This window comes from Pelophylax lessonae, assembly GCF_965119305.1.
Source record: "Pelophylax lessonae genome assembly, chromosome: 5".
In the NCBI taxonomy this organism is placed as follows: domain Eukaryota; kingdom Metazoa; phylum Chordata; class Amphibia; order Anura; family Ranidae; genus Pelophylax; species Pelophylax lessonae.
The window spans coordinates 438,921,690-438,943,580 of NC_138772.1; the positions used below are offsets into that span (position 1 = coordinate 438,921,690).

At 42.4% G+C, this 21,891-nt stretch overlaps 1 protein-coding gene across 3 annotated transcripts in view; it reads right to left on the reverse strand.

The window, feature by feature from the left end:
* Window positions 1-2,182: 2,182 nt before the first annotated feature.
* Window positions 2,183-21,891, reverse strand: part of ARMC1 (armadillo repeat containing 1) — a 69,245-nt gene continuing 49,536 nt past the window's right edge. For all 3 annotated transcript variants that reach the window (XM_082259148.1, XM_082259147.1, XM_082259149.1), the window contains exons 5-7: window positions 12,724-12,840; window positions 5,380-5,454; window positions 2,183-2,806 (exon numbers count right to left, since the gene is read on the reverse strand). In XM_082259148.1, coding sequence (XP_082115274.1) covers window positions 2,615-2,806; window positions 5,380-5,454; window positions 12,724-12,840 — 384 coding nt within the window. In that variant the 3' untranslated portion in view covers window positions 2,183-2,614. The remainder of the gene's footprint in view (window positions 2,807-5,379; window positions 5,455-12,723; window positions 12,841-21,891) is intronic.

A 21,891-nucleotide genomic window follows, 5' to 3' on the forward strand; every position in this document is an offset into this window, starting at 1 on the left:
CATTTTTTGACTTTCAATCATATCAAAGCTGTTCAAATGCTATTTTTCCACAGGATTGGAAATTTGTAATTAAGAAAACATTTCTTTACAACAAATTCAAAGATGTTAAAAAAAAAACACAAAAACCAGTGGATAATGGAATGCAGTAATATCCATATTTATTAATTTACACCTTCAGATATCTCCTCATCCCATTTAATCTTCAGAATCCACTTTCTAAATCAACTGTTTAGATAAAAGTTTCTAGGGCTCACCTGATATTCTCCTAATTTCAAGATGGAGACCCAAGTAGAGGTACAATTTATAGCTGGCATAATAGTGGACCCCACTTTAACTTGCAAATATACTTTGTTAATGCACAAATATACATGACTTCAACAGTTTTTCATAGAATAGGGTTTTTATTTTTAGTATTTCCCTCTCCCTGTTGGAAAGATTTGCCTTCACTTGCAGTCTCCGTGGCGTGTGTGTGTTCTCTTTCATTGGAATTGTCCAACACCTCCTGTTTGAGCAGGCAGTGATAGGAAAAAAGCACAAAAAAATTGTAGAGAGACTCTAACCTCTACCTCATTCTACCCAGATAAAATAAAAATGTTTCCACTAAAAATGAGCTTTTAAAAGCATTTCAATCTATTAGCTGTTCTTGAAACTATCCTTCTATCTGTTTTAGGATTGATGGTAGTGGACAAAATAGTGACCTTTGGTTACTGTGCATACTAAAAAAAAATTCTCACGTTGCCTATTTCCCATGAAAATGGTCAGCACAACATACACCACCTTTTCACATGCAAAATGATCTTAAATAAATCAACATTATAAAAAAGAAACATACTTTTCCATAAACTAACAGGCACAGCCACGCTATATATCAAAGGGCAACACCTTTTTCAATACAAAACTGTATCATGACCTTTCATGCCCAATCTATGCAAAATGATGAGTGGTCCACTGGAGCAAGACATAAAACACTTGAGACAATCAACCACTGGTGTTTTAAACCGGCACCTAAAAATAACACTTCAACCTTTTATATTACAAGTATCTGAAATATAAAAACACCAATATAGAAATCAGAGAAAAGGGGTCAATAAGGTTTTAAAAAGGGCACCGTGGTACATAGCAATCAACACCTGGAATTTGCACAGAATCCTTTTTTTTTCCTTTTAAATCATGGTTTACATTTGTTACAAGATAGCATCAAATCAACCCTGCCAGCTATTTTTACAAGTGGTGCTTTAATTAGGTTTTTGCTAAAGAAGGATTTCGACCTGAATATTTTTAACATGGTTTCTAAGAGCTGAGATGTGCAGTTCACTGTATTGCATCAATTTTATCCTGGTGTCTGTTCCTGGAAGGGCGGCTAGTATGTAGAATAACTAGCTTTTTGTAAGATTCCACATATTTTGCTATCTGTGCCTATTCTGCTTTCAGTTCACTGCGTGTCTTGTAACTATATCCAGAACTACCACTGATTGCATCACTATGACTGATAAACAAAAGGAAGGAGAGTTACTAATGGTTAACAAAATAATGAGTTTTTTTTCCCCCGTTCTTGTAAATTTTTTAGTCAGACCTGCATGGTTATGGCATGGTAAGCTGCAAACACTGCTTAGTGGAAGACCCCTCTGTATTTTGTATTCAGATAAAACGGTAATAAAGGGTAATGGCAAACAGAGTTAGTGGATGGCGGTGAGGTGAACCTGGTCTGTCAGTTTTTACTAAGGGTAGTAGACCCAAAAGTGCAAGGTGCTAGACTTCACAATGCCAGATTTGTGATTTCTAAATCAAGACTCTCGGTCCCACTCCACTTTGAGTTACCCTTCAATAATTGTATTGGTTTTACTGGTCAATACAAATTCACATTTTAATGAACAATAAATACATTTACTTGTTTTTTTATACCACAGGGGCTTATATTTAGTAGAATGATATTAATATGATTTTATAACCTTTACAAAAATTCATACAGTACCAGCAGATATCTGTCTCAAAGGAATGAACATTTCATTACAGCCCACAAATAGTTTAGTCTTGAATGTACAGCGTCTGCAAACCCATATCCTCTCTCTAGTGTCAAAGGCATTTTTTTGGATGGTTTTTAGTTTTTGTGACAAATTAAACAATGAGTTTGTGCATCTGGTGACAAAGAATAAAGTCACAAAAGAAAACAAAAACACTTAAATAATAAGGCAAGAACAAAAATATTTTGTAAAAGGCATTCATGCACTGCTAATGTCTAATGAGAATAAAGGTCCTGAGTACCGAGGTGGACAGAGAACTCCTGTGAAGTAGACATACCAGTGACCTTAAGGCTGGATCAAGACATTAACAAGTGTTCACTATCACAATCATTTGGCTTATAACATGACAGTGTAATAGCAAAGGGTGGACCCATTAATAACGTTAGGCAACAGGCAATAAAATTAAGCAACACATTCTACAACCTTTGTCCGTGATGTTGGTTTACGAGCTTGTTACTGTACATGTAAAACACAGCATAGTTTGCGTCATTTTAAAACTTTATGCAGATTATTTTATTGCAAAATTGCACTTCACTGGGGTGATTGAAATATCTCTTTGAATTCTGTTGCAGTCTTTAGTCCATAAGCCCATGTCACCAGTAGAAGGATCTAGATAAAAAGTTTGCCGCAGTACTCAGCCAATTGCTTCCACTGTCCTGATGTGCCCCAACACGAGACACAGCCTTGTCCTGTTCCTTCATCGGGCTCTCATCCTCAGGTAGGTAGTCTGGTAAATCTGTGTTCTGCTCCACATCCACAGGTGTATCTTGGAATGGAACCAGCAGCTTCAAGTACAGATACAAGGAATCAGTAAGGTTATGTGAAAGTGGACTGCCAACCATTTTTTCATTTAAACTTAGACAACTATAAAAAACCTGACTGAGGATCTACGTCCGACCTTGTGAGACACACAATAGAGTGTATAGCTGGCCATAGATGGGTTTGTTTTTTTTGTTTAACCAGCGGGTTGAAAGGAAAAAACCTAACCTGATTCCCCCATCCATACATTTATGGTATGTGGGGGAATCCTCCCCGCAGTGTCTTTGTATTCCAACAGCAAGGAGACTTCCCTAGCGTCAGAATTACAGATCAGAAAAGCAAGCTATAGCCTGCAGTGCTGATCCAGAGGAAATTTTTCAGCAGGGCATTTGTACAGAAGTTTATCAGTTGATTAACTTCTGTACTACTACAGTGTCCATACATTGATCAAAATGTTGCCAGCTCTAAGGTGCAGTAATGATTCAGAAGAAAATTATCAACAGGGCAGTTCTACAGAAGTTGATCAGTAGATCGACTGGACTCTGTACAACCACCGCACTGATATGTTGCCTTATGAGTTTATGTGTAATCTCCATTACTGTGTTGTGATGATGAGGAGTTTATGGATAAAACTCCATCAGTAATTGTAAATAATGTAAATAAATGTACACATTTTTGATTGCAAACTCATACTTGAAATATATGGTAGATGTGTAATTTGCATAAACCAGACGGACCGGCTTTAGTTCAGTTTAACAAGTCCCTTTGAAAGGCCAGCTGGCTATTCACATTTAAACACATAAAATGAATCCCATTCAACAATTCAATTCCTGGGAGCCAGACTTCCTGGAGCCAAGGCAACTGGGGGACCAGATCATGTCACATCCGCCCTTATTTCATTCTCCATATCAAAGAACTCTCATTAAGATATGCAATGAAGATGAACCATCTGTGGAGGGTTGGACAATGTGCCTCAAGGATGAATGTTGCATATCTTAATTGTCAATTTCAGAGCAAATCCACAGGTATGAGTAAATCCCCCCCCCCCCCAACAGAGAGGAGTGGTTAGCAAGAGGCTGAATTATGCTAAGCTAGGGGAGGGGGAAGTTGTCCAATCCTGAACGAGATACGCCCAGAGGGAGGAACAGGGCAGGATAGCTGAACCAATCAGAATAGCCCTATACAAGTCTATGCAATATGGTTCTATATCACCATAGGTGGAAAGAGAGGGACTTCCTGTTTTGCATGGCAGACCAGGATGAAACACTCAAGTGAAGGGTAATTATGAACGTTTAAGGTATACATGGCTTGTCCTCTTTGTGTCTGTGTTCGTATACGAGTATACTCTATATTTGTTCATTTAAACTAGGAATATTTCCCATTTGTTTGTATGTACCATAGATAGATTGTTGTAAATTTAGGCTTTCAAACTATATACCAATAAAATAATTGCTGTTTTAAAGCTTTCATTCATAGTCAAAGAACTCTCATTTTTAACCCATTTTTTTTGTCTGAGGTAAATTAAATCTCATATCTTTCGGGTAACAGATACATGGATCAAAATTTTTCTGTTCCCTGCTGAATTTCGATTCATCCATAGGCAGGCTTTAGTGGACATCTCTCCAACTAAGAGTAATTCCATTATGCAATGTATGTGCAGGATGGGCCCCCTGTCTGAAGTGTGATCCAATGATGTGACCTCAATTAAGACTTTAATTTGGCCACCAGTCAACCCCCACAAAGAAAAAAAAAAATAATAATAATTTGGTAGCACTCTAGTGTTTCTGCATGCAGAGAGTATTGTTTCCTTTCAAACCTGGAAAACCTCTGGATTACTCAGCAAAAAAAAAGAAAGCTCTATGAAAGGGTAGATGTGGTTAATATGCTCGATTCACATCTTTGCATTTTTGCTAAATGTATTTTTTTGGTTTGAAATCAATAGAAATGCAAACGTTAAAATGGATGTCATAATGCAACTCAATGCATCATGACGCATACAAGATATCTTTTTTCATTTCTATGACTAGAACTGAGGTGGGTCTAGACAGAGGTAGTACTATCAAAACCTTTGTAGGTACAAGGTTATCCCACAACATAGAAGACATTTTAACTTTCAAATGTTATGCTCAGCACAATGACAAGGTTGGGAAACCTCTCACACTTCTAAAAAGAAAGCTGGACTACCGGCAAAAAGACTAATGTATGTGGCTGTCATTATTTGATTACTACTGAGCATGCTAAGAAACGTGCTACAAACACCAGCCTTAATTATACAGCTGTTTTGTAAACTTTTGCCCACTGTGTAACATGCGGCGGCAGGAAAATTGGGCTTAATGCTCAGTTGCCACACATGTACATCTATGGTAGCCTGAGGCTGTGTTCCAAGAGCTTACTTACTGCTCTTGAGCCAGCAGGATGGGCTTTCAATCATGTGACCACTGTGAAAGCCAATGACATGATAGAGAAACCACACACTCTCCTGGGCATTATAGCCCACTTAATGAGCTGTAGGGAGGCAGCATAAACGGGTAATATGTATTGTAAAGTCAACGCACATTCAGGCAGTAACAGAAAAACTCTCATTGGACTCTAATCCTACCTCTTCCCCAGACTCGGCTTTTACTACTTGCTGTGCTTTCATCACTTTGGTAGATGCTATTGCTGTAGCCAAAGCCTAGAGCAAAGTAAAAACACATTTATCAAGAGAGAATAAAGACACAGTACTACAATCACATAGAATACACATCTGTACATGCTGTATGAATGTGCCCAACTTTAGTAAAATTACTAAATTTTATTTAACTAGTATTCAAGTAATCCCACAAAACTGTATAACGAACATTAAATATTTTATAAAGTGCAGCTTTCCAGCCCTTATATATGATGGTAGTGGGGGCGACAGCATTCATTTTTACTTAGATTTCCTGGCATTCATTTTTCTTTTCAAAAACCTGGTAATCCCACCAGTAACACACTTCCTGTAATAGGACAACAACAATAGCTCAATGTATTGTATCTACAGGGGGGCAGCATTGTCATTCTCAGGCAGAAGTGTGTTCAGACTACAGGACAACTCTCCTCTCTTCCTCCTCTCCATAACAGAATAGGGAGGGTTTTTTTTATTCTACAGAGATATCTGTTACCTTTGTTCCCCGCTAACAGTCAGAGAAGAGTAAAAAAAAAAAAAAAAAAATCCCATTTTCGCTTTTGTTCATCGATGGACACAGTGCTCCCTAAATCATAACTACTGGGACGTTTAAAAGCAGTGCCAAAAGGAAAATGAGGGGTGGGGAAAACAACCAAAGGCTAAACATAAGAGCCCTAACCAGGACACAGAAGCCTTAACCGGTTCACAGGAGCCTCGTCTGAAAAATAAAAAAGTAAAGAAAAACAACCCTCAAGAGGGAACAGCCCTCTTAAACAGCAGCATGCAAAACCTTGCAGCCAAAAGAAGCATCCACAGATTCCAAAAGTATCTAGAACTTGGTAAAAGTATGCACCGATGACTAAGTGGCCACCTTGCAAACTTGAAAAACTGACGCTTGATGACGGAAGACCCAAGAAGTACTCAGCGCCCGAATAGAATGCGCCGTGACAGGGAAAGGAGGAACTCGACCTTTATTGGAATAGGCCTGAGTCATCGTCTGAGTCATCTGGAAATGGTAGCCAAAGAAGTGGCCAGCCCTTTCCTTGGTCCTTGTGTAGCCACAAAGAGCGAGTCTGATCTCTGAAAGGACTCTGTAGCTGCCATATACACCCATATCGCCCGAACCACATCCCAGGTATGCAAAGCACATTCCTTGGGATGAGCCGCCTTAGGACACAAGGAAGGCAGGACAATGTCCTCATTCAAATGGAAGTCAGACAACTGTGGGCAGAAATGGACAGGGATGAAGAACCCCTTTATCCCTATGGACCACTAAATAGGGAGTATGACAGGATAGTGCCACCAATTCCGATACCCTGCGGGCCAAGGTAAAAGCCACCAAGAATGCCACCTCCTGGGACAACGTAGGCAAGGGAATCTCCTGAATATTCTCAAATGGAGGTTTCTGGAGAACCGAGAGCACCAAGTTTAAAGTGGAGTTCCACCCATTTTAGTAACTTTACATGTATGTAATGCCCTTTAAAACTACTTTTACCAATGGAAACTTTTTTTTTTTTGCTAGGAAATACCTTTTTTTCTTCTTTATTCATCCTTTCCTCAGTTCCGGGTCCGGCTGCCGATCGGCGATTACGTCATTCGGCGATTCACAAGGGCTGCTGGGATGTATCTCATGGGATGAAATCTTGCATTATTACACAGGTGTCCTGAGCTGTACTGTATGTATTGGATTGAGTCCGTCCTCTGCCCCTCCTCTGCCCCGCCTCCTCTCAGTGAGCTCTACGGGATATAATGCTTTCAGTCCTCGCTCACTGAGAGGAGGCGGGGCGGAGGCGGAGAGGAGGCGGGGGGGAGCACGGACTCAATCCAATATATCCAAGTACAGCTCACTGAGAGGAGGCGGGGCGGAGCACGGATTCAATCCAATACATACGAGTACAGCTCAGGACACCTGTGTAATAATGCGAGATTTCATCCAATGAGATACATCCCAGCAGCCCTTGTGAATCGCCGAATTACGTAATCGCCGATCGGCGGCCGGACCCGGAAGTGAGGAGAGGATGAATAAAGAAGAAAAAAAAAATTATTTCCTAGCAAAAAAAAAAAAAGTTTCCATTGGTAAAAGTAGTTTTAAAGGGGATTACATACATCTATGTAATCCAAGTTATTAAAATGGGTGGAACTCCACTTTAAATCCCATGGTGGCAAAAGAGACTGTACAGGTGGAGTCACATGTCGAACCCCCTGAATGAAGGTAGGAACTAAAGAGTGCGTGGCTAGGGGTCACTGAAAAGAAGATTGCTAAGGAAGACACCTGGCCCTTGATGGTACTCAAGGCCAACTTCTGCTCAACGCCCCTCAATGCTCAGAGTACCCATCAGCAGAGAGAGAGAGAGAGATACACAGGGACCCCCAGCCAGAGGAGCGCCGCAATTTGGACCCAGCAACATCATGGACGCTATCTATTTCACATAACCTGGGACAGGAAGAGGAGAAAGAGGAAGAGGAGCAGCTCCGGCATCTCCAGGAGGTTCTGGCTATCTCCACCATCTCGCCAGACTAAGGGAAAATGGCCGCCATGATATCATCAGGCTACACAAACATGGCCACAGGCCAGAGACCAGCCAAACCAAGGGAAAATGGCCACCCTGACGTCATTCCACTTCCCAAACAAAGCCACTGGCCACTCTAGACGCCAGAAGCATGCTCCCAGGATACTCTCTGTGCCTTCCACACCGCTGTGCCCTCTGCAAGGGGACCCCCCTAAAAAGGTACTGTACTGCACCAGGCAGGAAAAACATTTAGGGGAACTCCGCTGGGCACCCTGCACTGGGACCCCCAAACTGTACTATACCCACACACAGTAGGGCATGCACCCAGGGATCTCCGCTGCACCCTCTGTACTGGAACACCCCCCCCCCCCCACCATACCGTCAGGGCAGTACACACACCACCCCAAGACCTTACAGAGGGGAATGGCAGGGGGGACCCCCAGGGGGTTTTTGCCGCCTGCCCTGGGACCCCCACCAGTACGCTGTAGGGAGCGGGGAAGCCCAGTCAACAGAGGGACTTTAGGATGGGAGGAGGGAACCCGCAGGCAGCTCTGCCAAGATCTCCAAGAAAAAAAAAATGCAAGGAGGGAGAAAAAAATTGCTAGGACCAAGCGATCCCAGCAAGGAGCCTAGGTCCTTAGTCCTGGCTAGACAGATTAAAACTGACTACCTAAAGCAGAGAGGGGGGTTATATACCAGCTGAGGGTGGCCCATGGGCGTAGCCAAGTGTTTTTTGTTCTGCCTGGTCCTACTCCTGGGTGAGGCAATATAACCCAGTAGTTATGATTTAAGGAGCACTGTGTCCGTCGATTAACAAAAAAAAAAAAATCTGATCCTGCTCCACACAGTAGTGTAGTGGCAGCCATTCCCAAAGGTGAGCTGCACACATTATTTACCTTTATACTATGGGTATAGAAAAGAATCACCCCCTTTAAAATAATCACGTTTTGTTGCTTTGCAACCTGAAATGAAGACAGTCTTTGATTTATCCAGCTGTATTTACTCAGCTGCAACTTAAACATTCAAATAAAAAGTATAATACCAACATGTCAGAAAAAAATAATTCAAAAACAGATTTACTGAGTTGGAAAAATGATCACCCCCTTGTGTCAGTATTTTGTTGAACCACCTTTTGCTTTTTCCGGACTGCCCATCACAGTTTTACGTTGGTTCTTTGATGTACAATACCAGGGTTATGGAACACAGGTATTTTTTTAAACTGCGGGCAGGCGGATTCGCTGCGGGATCACCCTTATGGGGGGGGGGCGGGAGAGGTGCTCCCCCACCGCTTCCCGGTCGTTTTCCCCGTTTGGCTTCCTCCGGTAGCTGGGAAAAGGATCCACTCTGCTGTCCCCTCAGGCAGGAAGTCAAGTGGGGGCAAGATGGCCCTTGCTCGACTCTATGGCCTTGGAGGACCGGAGCTACGCCCTACGTCGCTTCCTAGCAACCGATTTAAAAAGCCCATTTTTTTTTCCAAGATGAAAAAAAAAAAGATTTTTTTTTTTTCTTTTTTAGTGTAGATGTGAGATCTGAGATCTTTTTGACCCCATATTCTCACATTACAGAGGTCCTGTCATGCTTATTTCTATTACAAGGGATGTTTACATTCCTTGTAATAGGAATAAAAGTAATAAAAAAATAATTTTTTTTTTTTTTTTTAAAAAGTGGAATAAAAAATAAAAGCTAAAATAAAAAAAAGGAAAAAAAAAAAATTAAAGCGCCCCATCCCCGTTAGCTCGCACGCAGAAGCGAATGCATAAGCAAGTCACGCCCACATATGTAAACGGTGTTCAAACTACACATGTGAGGTATCGCCACGATCGTTAGAGCAAGAATTTGAGCCCTAGACCTCCTCTGTAACTATAAACTGGTAATCTGTAGTGTCGCCTATGGGGATTTTTATGTACCAATGTTTGTCGCCATTCCAAATTGCGTTCGTAAGACCGCTGTGCAAATATGGTGTGATATATATATATATATATATATATATATATGTAAGTGTCAGAAAAAGGCCCGGTCCAGAAGTGGTTAATTACAGCCTTTAGTCTGTTGGGATATGTCTCAACTAACTTTGTACATCTAAACTTTGCAATATTTGCCCACTCTTTTTTCAGAACTGCTCAAGTTTAGTTAAATTGGTTGGTGACCACTAGTGGACTGCAATCCTCAAGTCACTGCACAGTTTTCCAACGGGGTGCAAGTCTGGGCTCTGACTAGGCCATGCAGGGACATTCACCTTTTTCATCTTCAACCACTGTGTAGTCATTTTTGCTGTGTGCTTTGGGTCGTGGTCATGTTGGAAGGTAAACCTTCTTTCCATTGACAACTTTCTGGCAGAGGGCTTCAGAAAAAAAAAACAACAACATAACAGGATATTACTACCCCCATGCTATACTGTAGGAATGGTGTTGTGGATGGTGAGCTGTACTGGATGTCAGCCTGACCTATTGTATGGTGTTAAGGCCAAATAATTAATTTTAGTGCCATCTGACCATAACACCTTTTTCCATGTAGCCTCAGAATTTTCAAAGGTGTATTTTGGCAAAGATCAGTCATGACTGAAGAGTGGCTTTTTTCTTGCAACCCTCCCATACAAGCCACATTTGTGGAGAATTTGTGATATTGTCACATGCAGACAATGACCACTCTGTCAAATTCCTTCAACTGCTTCAGAGTTGTTGTAGGCCTCTTGGTAGCCTCTGTGACCAGTTTCCTCCTGGCTCTTTCATCCAGTTTGGAGCGACGTCCTGATCCAGGGAGGGTCTATGTTGTACCGAATACCCTCCACTTCTTAATAAACTACTTCAGTGTGCTTACAGGCATTGATAAATCCTTTGACATTTGTTTGCATCTATATCCTGACTTGTGCCTGTCCACAACTTTATCCCAGAGATCTTTTTTGAGTGCCTTGCCCCCCATAGTTGATTGTTTGCTTCATTTGCACTACCAAGGACTGAAAATGTTCCAGGAAGGCTCTTTTCATGCTGAGCTAATCAAAATGACAACAGCTGAAAGTCAAATGGCCTTGTATGCCATTGAGAAGGTGATTAGCTACACCTGATTAAGGTTACAAGTCATTTTTAGGAGGGGAGGTGATGCTTTTTCCAACTAAGTGATTCTGTTTTTGAATTCATTTTTTTCTGACATGTTGGGGTTACAGCTTTCATTTGGATGTAATAGGTTGCACTGAGTAAATACAGCTGGATTAAATAACTGTGTGTCTTCATTTCAGGCTGCAAAGCAACAAAACTGGATTATATTAAAGGTGGGTGATTATTTTCTATACCTACTGTATGCATTGATCTGGCTACTCTTAGGGCCTGTTCACACCACATGCAGTGCTTTTTTTTCTGCATCAAAAAAGCATGGAAAGTAGGTTATATGGGTTTCAAACATACAACAAAAAAATCTAGCACTGAACAGGGCAAAAATCCCCACAGGGAATGTTTTCCTGAAGACAAAACTAGTTCATAGCCGCTGGGGATGAAACCCTGGGAGGGTTAAGGAAAAATACATATCCACAAAAAGCACTTAGAACTGAATGAAGTGCCAGATGTATGAAAACTCCACCAGTGGTTAGAATGCAATATCTTCTAAAATCAATTCAGATCCATTTAATTAAAACGACTCAGTATATGAAAAGGATAAAAAGGTAAAACAATAAGTTAATGTAAATAACATCTGAGGACACATCCATGAATAAGCTAGGTGGAAAAAACTCACATCAACTCTCACAGCAATCCCCGGAATCTGAGCCTCCATCGGCCTGCTCATTGGTGCGGTTCCAGCGACATCTCCAGCTTCTGCTGGCTGTGTCCCCATCTGGAGATATTGCCAACATCATGGCCCCGGTTCCAGCATTGTTGCAGCTAGTGACAGCCCTGACGCCAGTTGCTCTCTCTACCATCCCCATCAGAGCAGTTGCCACCTCAACAGGTTAGAAGACTGACGAGACTTCTTTTTGGTTAGGATCTGAGGCTTGATCTGAGAGTTTTTTCCACTTCGCTTATACATGTATTTATCATCAGACGTTATTTACATTAAAATTTTTTAACTTCTTATCCTTTTCATATACTGAGATGTTTAATCAAATAGTTCTGAATTTACTTGCTTATCTGAATCCTATTGAGAAGATATTGCATTCTAACCACTGGAGTTTTCATACATCTGGCACTTCATTCAGTTCTAACCACCTTTTTGTGGATAAACTAGATGTGTATATGGGTATCAACGTCAAAGTTCACGCCAGCGCAGTGCATTCAAGTGCTTTTCAATTCCAGTAAAAAATAATAATAAAAATAAAAAAAAGTACAACATGCTGCTTTTTTCCTGCACAGAACTGTACTGGAACACAATAAAAAAAGTGTCAAAAAAGCACTAGACCCAAGTCAGGTAAAAAAAAAATAAATAAAAAAGCATCGGGAATGCCCCTGAAAGAGCATCAAAAACACATTAAAGCACATGCAGAAAAGTTTCCAGGACGGATCTGGAGTACTTATTGTGGTGTGCACAGGCCCTTAGAGGCACTCCCCTGCTTTTGTTTTTTGGATTTGGTAGTCTCCTGGTCTACAGCTTTACCTGGGTGTAGCTGTCCGATGAACTAAGAATTCTTCAATTATGTAGACGTTTTGTAATTTTTTTGACCTATCACGCATACACATACTTCATTAAAAAGTTTGTTCAAAGAACACATTTTGTTCCACAAAAATGAGATGTACTGTGCCTCCTATATAAACACACTTAGAAAAACAACATTACTACACAGTGAATATAGGTAGTCACTTACCTCAGCTTTTAAATCTGACCGAATTCGAACCACACATCTCTGAACTGCCATTTGAAATGTAAAACTAATGACGCCTTTGATTTTTAACAGGGCATCTTCACAAAGACTCCTACGAGACTGGGGGGGAAAAGTATGTATAAAATGAAAAGCAATTCCTACATAAAGCTCATCACTTAAGCGCATTTATAGCCAAAAAGATTGGAGTGTGGTGAGGAGTTAGAATCCTATGAGATTTTTATTGTCGTTTGTGTTGCCACTGGGGGGGTCCACCCCATTTGTCCTTGTAGAGAACGGAAGGTAAATAAATGTTTGCGCACAGGACATTACATTTAACACTCAAAAGAAAAAAAAAAAACGAAAATTAGTCCAATAAGTCCATAAATAGGAGGAAGTCCATTAGGCCCCGTTCACACTGGGGCGACGCTACTTGCCGGGGCGACCTCATAGGTTGCGGCGCGCTGCTCGCACCGCGACCTCGGAGCGGCCGGCACGGACTTCATAACATTGAAGTCTATGCAGGTCGCTCCGAGGAAGAAGCTCCAAAGAAGCTCCGGACCCTTTTTCTAAGTCGGAGCGACTTGTGTCGCTCCTATTAGAACGGGTCCGCAGCTTCTCTATGGAAGGCGACCTGTCAGGCGACCAGGTCGCCTGACAGGTCGCCCCAATGTGAACGGGGACTAAAGCAGATAACACCTGTCAGTGTACAAAGGTCTAATCAGCAATGAATGATATGCAAAGAAATAGAAAAGCGCCTCAAAGTGCAGTATTTATTGGGAAAACAAGTTAGGCAGACAAGTAAACACTCACATTAAATGCTAGTAAAAGGCTCATCTGGGGGCTAAAAGCCAGGTGAATATCGTCCTTCAAAGCGCCTTCAGTCCAAGAGTGTGTCTGGTTGTGCCTCAACTCAAACATTTTAAATGATCAAAATGTTTGAGTTGAGGCAAAACCAGACAACACTGTACAGGCAGAATCATTAGGATTTGAAATGCATTGTGGTTCTCTCCCTCTTCCTGGGGACGTCACGTGCCTAGCAGTGCTGCACTCCAAGTTGGTCCACCTCCAGCTGGACTCGGAAGACTGATCTGCCGTCATTCTCCCGTCCTCTGTGGTCATCGCAGCCGACACACTCTTGCACTGAAGACGCTTTGAAGGACGATAGTCACTTGGCTTTTAGCCCCCAGATGAGCCTTTTAACTAGCATTTTGTGTGAGTGTTTACTTGTCTTCCTACCTTGTATTCCCAATAAATACCGAACTTGGAGGCGCTTTGCTATTTCTTTGCCATTTGTCCTTGTGACCATTTTTTGGAGTTTCCTCCAGAACAGTAGTAGAGGGGAAATGCGGAACAGGGACAATCTTTTTGTCATTTTTTGCAACAGCAATCTATTCGTTGTTTACATTTGACTACATTTTCCAATTTACTATTGAAAACAAAGGCAGCTGGAAACCCCCAGCTGTGATAACCAACAATTATACAAACCTTGGCATATTTTTTTCTTTTAACAAGGACTGATATTTTCTGGGAAGCAAATTGCAACTCAATTATAAACTTCAGAATAGCAGACAACACCCCTAAACACATTAACAGATCTGCTGGAATGGTAACTGCACCGTTGTTTGTTTTCAATACAGTTATTGCCCCAACAGCAAAGCTGTTATGTCAAGGAAATCTATGCTTGGTTAAACAGAGGACAACCTTGGCATGTATTTACTACTTGTGACTAAAAAGGTACAATGCTTACATGTTAAAATAATAAATCCAAGTGGATAAAACAAACTGTAAATCATAAAAGATTGCTGAAAAGCCAGGAGTTGTTTGCTCCATATGATTAGAAAAGCATTTCCCCTTGGTTAAGCTTTGATTGACTGAAGTGCTCATTGCTAAGCAGTTAGCGTTTAGTTCTGTTTATCAGACACCTTGCATGCATGCTGACGGAACGCATCAAAGCAGATGTTGCAACCCTTCAGCAAATCGGCACATCACGAGCTTTGTGCACGCCACTCACTCTTGTTACTTTGAAGCCAGACAATCCACTTTCTTTCAAAAGCACACCAACCATGAACATTTTCCTTGCTTCATTCTGTCTAGTGCTGAGAAAAGTATTAAGTGAATACCATTTTAGAATAGACCACCGTTTACAGTGGCAACAAAAAGTATGTGAACCCACTGGAATTAACTTGTTTTCTGCAGTAATTTGCCATGAAATGTGATCTGATCCTCATCTAATGCCAGGTACACACGGGCCAACTATTGGCCGAAATCAGCCGTTACAATAGACTTTCAGGCCATGTGTACAGCAGCCTGACTGCCAGAAGGCGATCTCCTAATGGCAATGGCTGCAAATGCTGGGCGATGTGTTCTGGGGGAGGTCGGCCCCCCTGTCAAAACAGAATAGCACAGTAGGGGAGATTGCTGTACTAACATCACTTGTATTAGCACAGCGATTTGTCCGTTTTGTTTTTAATTTTTTTTTCCGTATTGCCCACTGGGTTGAATGAAAAAAAAAAAAAAAAAAACAAACAATAAAACATATACTGTGTACCAGACTTAAAGGAGTAGTAAAGTCAGAAGGTTTTTTTTTTTATCTTAATGCAAACCTTCTGGGTGTAGCAGCCTCCCCAGCACCCCCTAATACTTATCTGTGCCCCATCTCTGCCCAGCGATGTCCACGAGTCCCTCGGCCGTCTGGGACGCTCTCTCCTGATTGGCTGAGACACAGCCTCAGCACTATTGGCTCCTGTGGCTGTCAAAGTCAGTTAGCCAATCAGGAGAGAGAGGAGGCGGGGCCCAATGGCAGCTCCATGTCTGAATGGAGACACATCTGCAGCTGGTAACACAAACAATTATATTTCTTGTGTCTTTATTGAACATGCACAGTACTGGAGGAAAAAGTATGTGAAGCAATAGACTAACTACTTGGAATCCGTAGTTCGCACACCTGGAGTGCAATTAACGCAATTAGTTCGGTGGTATGGTTTAGAGCTATTTTTGATTGATAAAAAAACACAAACATTTTAAGATTGCTGTTCATAAGAAGCATCAGCTGATGTGATCCATGCCTTGCAAAAAAGGAGCTCTCTGAAGACATACGATCAAGAGCAGTTGATGCTGCTGGAAAGGGATGCAAAGCAATCAAAGTGTTCAGGCATCCATCAGTCTACACAAATTTCTATAAAGACAGACAGCACTGTGGCTACTCGTCCTATAACTGGGTGCCCAGCCAAGATGACTCAAGGCACAATGCAGAATCCTCAGTGAAGTAAAGAAGAACCCACAAGCAACAGCTAAAGGCTTAAAGACATCATTGGAGCTGACAAAGATTCCTGTTCATGAGTCTAGAATACTAAGTCTAAACAGACAGGGCGTCCATCGCAGAACACCACAGAGGAGGCGGCTGCTGCTTTTAAAAAAAAAAAAAACACATTGCTGCACGTCTAAAGTTTGCCAAAGTGCACCTTGGCAAACTGCAACACTACTGAGAAAATGTTTTGTGGACTGATGAAACAAAAGTTGAAATGTTCGGGAAGAATACTCAGCACTTGAAATGGTGCAAAAAGGGCATTACCGACTTCAAAATATCATCCCAACAGTAAAATATAGTGGAGAGAACATCATGATTTGGGCTTGCTTCGTAGGGTGATGCAGCAAGACAATGGCCCCAAGTGTTGTAGTAAACCCACCACAGACTGGCTTTTGGAGTGGCCCAGTCACAGCCCAGGCCTTAACCCTATGGAGATGCAGTGGAATGACCTCAAGATAGTCACTCACACCAGACATCCCACAAATGTGTCAGAGCTGAAGCAGTTCTGTAAAAAGCAATGCTCAAAAATTCCTCCAGAAATGCAAGACAAAACGTTTGCATGTATAAATAAAAATGCATTCTAAATACCATTTTTTTTTTTTAAAACTATTGATCACATGACCCATGGTCTTTGCTGCATGAGGGGTTTAGAGAGATAGGAGTGGAGACTGAGGGGCTGTCAGTAGGAGGCAGAAAAAAGCCAGTATCATGTCATGTCAGCACAAGTCTGTCCACTGCAGCATAAGCAGGCTGTGCTCCCAAGTAGAATGCAAAGAAGAAAACTGACCAGGCTGAAATGGATGTGCTTCCACGCCTGGTGTGGTCAGTTTGAAAACAGGAAAACGGGGACTGGCAGAACCACCAGGAATTTCAAATAAAGAAAGAAATGCAAAGAAAACAGGATATTTTTTCATATAAGTACAAAAGACATACAGTATATCAAGAATATAAAAAGTTGGGGTAATATACTCTTTAAGTCAAGCAGATGGAGATGGTTCTAGCTACAAACAAGAATGTACCTCATCCACAAAAACCTTAATGATTTTCCTCAGTCTCGGAGAGGGTGAGGGCAACTGCCCATCCTTCCAGGAGGAGACCTCCGACTCACTGTCCACTTCTTCCTCCCCCTCTTTATCTTCATTGAGATGCAATGCTGCGGTCATGGATGAGTCAGTCAATGACTCAGGAGGCATGACAACTGGCAGCCTTTACGGGTCATGTACCCTGTACCCTTGATTAGTGAATATTAAGTTCCCATTTAGTTCTGCCATAGAGGCAGCAAATTCCAATTTAAAAAGGAGGAATGAGAAGTACACAAAGATGTCACAGAATCTGCGGTAAAGGAAGAGTAAAAACCAAGCCCCTGGTTGACTGATGTTCTGGGGGACCTTTACTTGGTTCCATCCCCTGGTTTTACTATCGGGTCCATGGTAATCAATTGCATATGCCTTAGCAACAGGGAATACACTTAAGTTTTCCTTTGGCTTCTACTGTTCCCTCGATGACCTACTAATTGCTGTGGGGTTAAATTTCCTGGGGCATGAATTTCTAGTTGCTTCCTGTGAATGCTGTTCATTTTTCCTTTGATATTTACATTTTTGACAATATTGAATGCTTTGTGGCTCCTGAAGAAGCCAGTTGGCGAAACAGGTCGAGCAATGAGCATTTGTCAATTATTCATAGTTGGATTTTGCTTTGATTTTAATGAAACAAAAGTATTTGTATACTGCTTTTAAGCCTTTGTATAATAAAGAAATAATAAAGAAATGATTTTATGAATTATATGGTCTGGCACTTTTAAAGTCCCTTCATCTTTCTTCATAATATATGCAATTTTTGGGATACAGGTGCCCTTGATTTCCAGGTTGAGTGGCATGTCTAAATACTATTGCAGTGGAGCCATGTCCTCAAGATAGTGACTAGAGCCAGAGGTCGGACCATGTACCTGCTACAGAGGGCAGGGCTATGCACACAAAATGGGCCACAGAACTTCAGCCATAAGTGGCGCATGATATTTACATGGCTATAAATAAAACTTTTAAAGTGACATAGACGGGCCATGTTCACGGCAAACTATTTAAAAGTGACACAGCTGCCTTGTAACACCCTTCTCCTGGCCTATGGTACTGCCACCACCCCAACCTATCTGCATATGAAAGGGGTTTAGTATCCAGGGACTATGCTTGTGACAGGGGGGCTTGCTGGACCTGTGAGTTCCAGTGGAACCTGGACCTCTATAACACACTGCAGCTAACTGCACCATGTTGCAATGCTGTGCTGAGAGTCATATGCAGAATTCAGTGCCGAAGGGCAATGCTACAGGCTGGCCCAGCTACTTTCATGTGGCAAGGTTTGGGTACGGTTCCCCGAGGCACTGCCATGGGTAACCAATCTGGAGCCAGGATCATATTGCCTCAGTGGTGTTGATGCAGCCAGGTAGAGAAAGGGACTCTCCGTTTTAAGAGCCAAGCAACACACTCAAAATTCCAGTAAAATGGGAAACATAGGTCAAAAACCTGCTTAGCATAGGAGCGAGATTGAGGACACTAGCAAAAACATAAAGACTGCTGGGAGTAGAAGGAGTTGTATGGGCTTTCCAAACAGCCTCGTTTGCCATTGTCCTCCCCTGAGGTGGTAGCATATACTCAATCGATCAGATTTATTTGTACTGTACTGTAAAATTGGCATGTGGTTGTCATCATAGCTGTTATACTGTCAAGGGCCAAAAGGCTGGCAAACTGCTTCCTGAAGTTGGGAAAGAGACAGATCAGGGAGCAGAAAAAAATTTAAACAATGTGTAAGTGTGATAAGATATGAAGTGGTGTATATGAGCACTGTATACAGTACACTTTCTAGCAGTGCAGAAATTCATTATACTATATGGCAAAAAAAATGCTACTTCTGGACATAATTATGCCTTACAATGAAAATATTGCAAACGGTATGAAAAAAAGACTTCCTGGTGCCTGTAAAAAGTCTTCATGTGCCCCCATATGCTATGTGATCCCACTTCGATGCTCACGACCAGGTCCAGTTACACTGATTCTCATATGAGCCCCCACGTTACATGCCACTTCTCCCGGTCTCTGAATTCATCTGGCAGAGGACCGTCAAGTCCATGACACTTTTTCTGGCAACTGGTCAGACAGTTTGCCATTTCTTTCATTGAATTATAGTATTACACACTGCTCAAAAAAAATTAAACACTTTGAACACATAAGATCTCAATGGGGAAAAATATCATGCTGGATATCCATACGGATATGGACTAGGTAATTATTATTATTCAGAATTTATATAGCGCCAGCCGTTTACACAGCGCTTTACAATATAAAAGGGAGACAGTACAGTTACAATACAATAAAATACAAGAGGATTAGGAGGGCCCTGCTCAGAAGAGCTTACAATATAATGGGTTGGGGCAGGTGTTACAAGAGGTTGTAACAGTAGGGAATGAGCTGATGGAAGATTAGCGATAGGCTTCCCTGAAGAGATGAGTTTTCAGGGATCGCCTGAAAGCAGCTAGAGTAGGAGATAGCCGTACAGGTTGAGGTAGAGTGTTCCAGAGGATGGGAGAGGCCCTGGAGAAATCCTGGAGATGAGCATGGGAGGAGGAGACAAGGAAGCTTGAGAGTCGGAGGTCTTGAGAGGACCGGAGAGGACTGTTTGGGTGATATTTGGAGACAAGATTGGTAATGTAGCTCGGGGCAGAGTTGTGAATGGCTTTGTATGTTGTTGTTAGTATTTTGAATTTAATTCGCTGGGCAATCAGGAGCCAGTGTAGGGATTGGCAGAGAGGGGAGGCAGACACTGAGTGGTTGGTAAGGTGGACAAGCCTGGAAGCAGCATTCATGATAGACTGAAGAGGGGATAGCCTATGGAGTGGTAGGCCTATGAGAAGGGAGTTGCAATAGTCGAGGCGAGAAATAACAAGGGAGTGAATGAGTAGGTTGGTGGTTTCATATGTTAAAAAGGGGCGGATTTTAGAGATGTTGCGGAGGTAAAGTCTACAAGTTTTTGACAATGTTTGGATTCGGGGCTGAAAGGACAGGTCAGAGTCTAGGATTACACCTAGTACTCTGGCTTGAGGGGAGAGATTGATGGTTGCATAACTAATTTTGATGGAAAAGTCATGGAGGGGGGGCCTGGTCAGGGGGGAATATTACAAGCTCAGTTTGAGAGAGATTTAGTTGGAGAGAGATTTAGTTTGAGGAAGTGGTGCGACATCCATGTTGATATGTCAGTAAGTTAGCAATGCGAGAGGAGACTGAAGGTGAGGTGAGTGAGGTGAGGAGTAGACAAATAGATTTGAGTGTCATCAGCATATAGATGGTATTAGAAGCCATGGGCGGTTTATCAAGTGACCAAGGGAGGCGGTGAAGATAGAGAAGAGGAGGGGTCCAAGAACTGAGCCTTGGGGAACCCCCACAAAAAGGGGCAATGAAGAGGAGGAGGTAGAGTTGTGAGTAACACTGAAGGAGCGCTATGATAGTTAGGAGGAGAACCAAGGGAACAGAGTTTATGAAGAAGGAGCGGGTGGTCAACAATATCAAAGGCCGCAGAGAGGTCAAGTAATAGGAGTATGGAGTAGTGGCCATTGGTTTTAGCAGTTAGTAAATCATTGGGGAGTATTAGCAAGGCTATGTAATGTGTTAGGAATGAAAGGATGGCACGTCTTTTGATGGAAATAAAAATTATCACCCTACAGGGGGCTGAACTCAAAGACACCCTGAAAATCAAAGTGAAAAAATGATGTAGCAGGCTAGTCCATTTAACTGAAATTTCATTGCAGCAACTCAAATGGTAGTTTGTATGGCCCCCACATGCTTGCATGCCTGACAACATCGGGGCATGCTCCTAATGAGACAACACATGGTGTCCTGGGGTATTTCCTCCCAGATCTGGACAAGGGCATCACTGAGCTCCTCAACAGACAGAAGTGAAACCTGGTGGCGTCGGATGGACTGAAACAATGTCCCAGAGGTGTTCTATTGGACTTCGGTCAAGCGAGCGTGGGGGCCATTGAAAGGTATCAATTTGTTCATACTCCAGGAACTGGCTGTATGCTCTCGCCACATGAGGTTGGACATTGTCCTGCCACAGGAGGAACCCAGGACCCATAGGCCCAGCGTAAGGTCCGACAATGGGTCCAAAGATTTCATCCCGATACTGAATGGCACTCAGGGTGCCATTGTCCAGCCTGTAAAAGGCTGTGCGTCCCTCCATAGATTTGCCTCCCCAGACCCACAACCAAACCGGTCATGCTGAACAGGGTTACAGGCAGGATAATGTTGTCCACGGCTTCTCCAGATCCTTTTTACGTCTGTCACATGTGCTCAGGGTGAAATTGCTCATCTGTGAAAAGCACAGGGCTCCAGTGGCAGACCTGCCAATTCTGGCGTTCAATGGCAAATGCCAATCAAGCTCCACAGTGCCAGGCAGGGAGCCCAAGGCCCGCTAGAGGACGTCGGGCACTCAGGCCCCCATCATGAAATCTATTTCTGACTGTTTGGTCAGAGACATTCACTCCAGGGGCCTGCTGGAGGTCATTTTGTGCAGCTCTGGCAGTACTCATTCTGTTCCTCCTTGCACAAAGAAGCAGATACCGGTCCTGCTGATGGGTTAAGGACCTTCTACAGCCCTGTCCAGCTCTCCTAGAGTAACTGCCTGTCTCCAGGAATCTCCTCCATGCTCTTGAGACTATGGTGGGAGACACAGCAAACCTTCTGGCAATGGCATGTATTGATGTGCCATCCTGGAGGACTTGGACTGCCTATGCAACCTCTATAGGATCCAGGTATTGCATTATGCTACCGGTAATGACACTGACCCAGGCCAAATGAAAAACAGTCAGAAAAGAGGAG